General features: G+C 51.0%; 1 protein-coding gene across 1 annotated transcript; it reads left to right on the forward strand.

Moving 5' to 3' along the window:
- Positions 1–463: 463 nt before the first annotated feature.
- On the forward strand, positions 464–4107 carry CLDN5 (claudin 5). Its single transcript, XM_064726970.1, has one exon. The coding sequence runs from the start codon at positions 542–544 to the stop codon at positions 1190–1192; it is 651 nt and encodes a 216-aa protein (XP_064583040.1). The 5' UTR covers positions 464–541; the 3' UTR covers positions 1193–4107.
- The last annotated feature ends 981 nt before the right edge of the window (positions 4108–5088 follow it).

The following is a 5088-nucleotide window of genomic DNA, read 5'->3' on the forward strand; positions in this document are numbered from 1 at the left end:
GCTGTGCCTGTCCATCAGTGCTTAGTCTCCCAAAAAATGATCAGTTAGACTCCTATAACCAGGACTTTCACACTGCTGGGTGCCTGTATTGGCAAGACCTCTCTGAAGGTCTGGCTGCGGACTTTATCAGTAAATAGGAAATTCACAGATAACGGCACTAAAAGGAATTTGAGCAGCCGAAATCCGAGACGAGATGCCTCCCGGCCCACGCCTAACTGGGACCGGGCAGCGTCCCTGCGAACTCCTCCCGGAGCTGGGAGCCGGGGAGAGCAGAGCGAAGTTTCCCGGCTCCGGTGGGGACCCCCGAGCGGGAGGGAGGGCCGGACACCCTCCCCCGGCTCTGGCCCGCGGCGGGCGGTGCTGCTGCCGGGCAGGGCCGGGCCGGGCGGGCCGGGGGCGGAGGGCGGGCGCCCCGCGGCTCCTCAAATAGCCCTGCCCGCGGCCGCGGCGCTCAGAGCCGGCTCGGAGCCGCCCGGGGCAGCGGAGCAGACCCACCGCGCCTTCCTTCCTGCGGAGCCCGTGGGACAGCGCTGGCAGCAGCATGACTTCGGCGGCGGTGGAAATTTTGGGGCTGGGACTGGGCATCCTGGGCTGGGTGGGGGTGATCGTGGCCTGCGGGTTGCCCATGTGGCAGGTGTCGGCCTTCATCGGCGGGAACATCGTGGTGGCGCAGACCATCTGGGAAGGGCTGTGGATGAGCTGCGCGGTGCAGAGCACGGGGCAGATGCAGTGCAAGGTGTACGATTCCATCCTGGCGCTGCCGCCCGAGGTGCAGGCGGGCCGGGCGCTCACCGTCATCGTGGCGCTGCTGGGGCTGGTGGCGCTGCTGGTGACCGTGGTGGGCGCGCAGTGCACCAACTGCATCCGACCCGGCAAGATGAAATCCCGCATCGTGATCGCCGGCGGGGCCGTCTACATCCTCTGCGGGGTCCTGGTCCTCATCCCGCTCTGCTGGTTCGCCAACATCGTCATCAGCGACTTCTACGACCCGAGCGTGCCGTCGTCCAAGAAGCGGGAGATGGGGGCCGCGCTCTACATCGGCTGGGCGGCCACGGCCCTGCTGCTCTTCGGGGGCTGCCTCATCTGCTGCTGCTCCTGCTCCCAGCGCGACGAGACCTCCTTCCCCGTCAAGTACTCGGCGCCGCGGCGGCCCACGTCCAACGGCGAGTACGACAAGAAGAATTACGTCTGAGCGGGGCTGGCCCGCTCCGCGGCCCCGCGGGGCACGGACAGACGGCTGCGGCCCGGGAGCGTCTGCGGGGAGCTCCAGCGCTCCCCTGCCTGGAGGCTTTTCTTAGCGGGGACCCCCGTGAAGCGGCGGCCCTAGGCAGGGCAGCGCCCCGCTGCCCTCCAGCCCGGCTCCCCGGCGGGTCCGGCCGCTCCGCTGCGGGCAGCGCCGCGCTCGGCGCCGCCGGCTCCCGGTACTGACCGACCGCGCTGCCGGCCGAGCAAAGCCCTCCGCGAACCAGCGTCGGGAACCGAGGAGCCCCGGCGAGTCACGGTGGCGTTTGCCGGGACGCCCCGTCCGGGCGCCGCCGCCGCCGCCTGCCCGCCGGCGGCTCCGGCCGTTCCCCGGTGTTACCGGACACTTGTGAGTACTCTGCCCCCGTTGTGGCTGCCGGTGCCTCGGGGCACCGCCTGCTGCCGGGACCGGGCGTCGGGTGCGCGCCAGAGCTGAGGAGCAGCTTCGCATCTCCGTCATCTCTCCCCAAAGGCTGCATCCGGCAGGTCCCGCTCGGACTGATAACGGGGGTTTGATCCATTCGGGCAATTAAAATAGGGATTCTGTCCAAAGCCTGACACTAACCTCGGTCCTTAATCCCACAGGCAGTAACTCTCTGGAGAAAGTTATTTAACTTTCTTCAGTTGTTTCAGGCCCTCAGTGAAGCGTATTGGTCTGTGTGTATTTGAAACCTCGAAAGAGATTTCAGGTAGTTGCTGTCCTTTAGTGGAGTACAAATCAGATTGTAGGTTGTCCCTTGAGGTTCTTCATTTCTTCTTCAGCTTATGCTCTGTTTTTACTTGAATATGAACTCATTGCCAGAATTATTCAAGGACTAGATTAAGAAATCTAGGAGATCACTGTATGTCCTGGCTCCAGCAGGGCCTCTGCTCCTCTCATCTGCGCTACAGGAGATTGGAAGCATAAAAATCACCCCAGATACTGATGGCTGGGGGGAATGATGTCTTTGTGGCCTTCCTGCCAAGCTCTGCTTGCTGCCAGTTTTGAAATGTGTGTTCAGTTGGACGTGAGCTTGGTTGGCTCCCCACCACGGTTTTGTTAACACGTGCTTTCCTTCATTTATCAAATCAAGCAAAAAATTGCTGGAAGAATTTTACCAAAAATATCTCGAGTGAGACTTTACACCAGGTGATCAGTTGTGAAGTCATGACTCTCACAGCTCTCAGCTCCTCTGCACAGCCCTAGTCACACTCTGCAGACTGGAAGGAAGATGCTTTGGGCAACATAACTTTAATTTTCCTGAGGTCAACACCTCCTGAACTCCATCACAGTCTGAAATATTAGCTTACACTTTTTCATTTTACACTGCAGAGACAAACTTTGTTAAGGGAGGGGCTTAAGGCAATGGTGTGATACTCCTTCAATCTAATTATTTGTAAATCCACACAGGATTATGCTACTGACTGTGGCAGCATCTGCATTGCCATAAGGAGATTTCTGCCAAGAGTTAGGGAGGAAATGTGCTGTTTATACTCCTCAGAGATCAACCCTACAACCTCATAGGTCCTCACAATCATGTAGCAATACAGTGCACACCTGACCTGAGCATTAACCCTTACAGCTTTCTGGTAACACCAAACTCACTGACAAACCATAACTGTGGGTCTGACAGATTCACATTGACCCTGTTCTTGCCTTGCTTAGCAAACTTAAAGTCCTGGAGGTATCAGCAATTCATAAACTGGAATGAGAGACTAAAGCCTTGCCCCTGCAAATTTTGATGTTGAATATTGAGTGCCTTTTTGAAAATAACTGCTTTTGTTTTTTAGACACATAAATAGCAGGGTCTGAGCTCATCAGAGAATACAAAAGCAGAGCAATATGTCTACAACTACTTCTGCTCTATAGAGGTGCAGCTCTAATACTGCCTCCATTTAAATAAAAGCTGTAATATTGGTTTTATGATGTGATATATAGTTTTGGTACAAGAGTCAAACATCCTATATTTCATCATTGCAACTTTTTGAAAACAGTGTAACCTTGTAAACTGTAAATGTATTTAAAGGCATATATTTTGCAAGAAATCTACCAAAGTTGGCTTGTTATATGGTTTGGTGCCTTTATTTCATGACTACTTTGTTTCAAATTGTAACATCCAGCTGTATTTGTCACTCAGCTCTCTGGTGTCTACCAAATGAGCCCACAGATATTAGTCCAAATCCTGGACCTTGCCCTCTTCTGTCTCAAGTTAAAGAACTAAACCCCACTGACAAAAATGTCTGCATGTCTCTGAACAGCAGAGCCTTCAGAAGTGCTGCACCAAATGATGAAATGTTCCTGGAGAATCCATCACTAGCATTTCAAATCAAAACTGGTGTCTTTGGGAGAGGGAGGGGAAACCAGTGCCTTAGAAGGGAATTTTACCAAGCCAAATTTCTTGTATCAAGGCAGGGCTGGATCCTCTTATAACCAAAATCTGAAAAACTTACACAGAAAGATCTCTTGGAAGAAGCCAGTGCTAACTGTGCATGTGCTACTAAACACAGCATCATCCTACCAAAACTGTAACTTGTGCCCGAGATCAGAGGGGCAGCACCCAACAATACTTGCAGGAAGTGGAGCCCATTTTAAAAAATATTTTTATATTTAATTTCATCCTTTGGTATCTTTAGTTGTTGCTGTGCTTTAAAAGATAACCTGAGAGAATGCTGTTACTGATGTCACTGGCTTCAGGGTAAAAGTCTAAGTTGGTTTCTGCTATTTTGTTTTCTAAAAACAAAGATCTAATCCTGAATTTAAAACCTTGTAAGTGCTCAGGATCAGGCCTGAACCTCATCCCAATGAAAAGATAAATCTATAGCACTTGTTTACTATTTTTATTTTGTATTTATGATTTCGCATAAAAATAAAAACATGTAAACCAATCCCTGAACGGAGTCACTGTGTTTTGTGAAAGGCACTGGGTTGTTTGGCTCAGGAAGGTGGGGTGTGGTATTGGTGCCCAGAGGGAAATCACCTGGGCTGGCTTTGGGGAGGAGAGCTGGGTCACCTGTGAGGAAGAAGGAAGGGCTGCTCCCTTGCAGAGCAGCACCTCAGCTCTCCCCTGAAGCCTCGGACAAAAGAGAGCAAGCAAGGAGCAGCAGCTGGTCTTGTGATGTGAGCACATTAGGAAGTGGAGTGTGAGTCCCAGCTATTTTGGGAACAGCTCTAAGCATGAAGCTTTTAAAGCTTTCAATTTTTACACATTTAAACTAAAAGGAAAAAATCCTGCTGCTTGGATCAGCCCCAACCTGACCTGATACCCTAATTGTTTCTGCCAACCATTCCTTTTTTTTCAAAAGTGCATTCAAGCTGGGGAAAAACATTTTCACAGATGCAGCAGAACAGAACCTAAAAAAAATAAAGATCCAAAACCAATAAAGACTGGTAAAGTAAATTATACAGACTAATTGCTAGTGGAGAAATTTACCTAAGTTATATGACTGCCAGGGAGGACATTCAATATTTTGTAGATTTTTTTTCTTTCAAGATTTTCAAGCTTTGTTCTAACAAACTGCTGCTTTAAAAATGGAAGAAAAAAACATCTTCAAAGCCTTCATTTTGCAGCATACTTGCCAGCTCGGTTGAGATTAACAAAAGCTCCTTGCCACCCTCCCATTGCTATGCACATGCTGAGCTGGAAAGAGGGTGTCTGTCAGCTTGGCCTTTGTCCTGCTAAACGAACCATTTCATAGTTATGAATTTGAAAGTAACCTGCAGTTCATACCCTGCAAATCTGGTTAGATCCTGTCTGTGCAAAGAAGGGAAATGCACCAGGCAGGGGGAAAAGGAAGCTCAATCAGTCACGTTTGCTGCAGGATGTTTAAGGAAATATTTCCTTTTCCTGTACAAAGATGTTTGTTGGG

This window comes from Zonotrichia leucophrys, chromosome 15, assembly GCF_028769735.1.
Source record: "Zonotrichia leucophrys gambelii isolate GWCS_2022_RI chromosome 15, RI_Zleu_2.0, whole genome shotgun sequence".
Classification (NCBI taxonomy): domain Eukaryota; kingdom Metazoa; phylum Chordata; class Aves; order Passeriformes; family Passerellidae; genus Zonotrichia; species Zonotrichia leucophrys.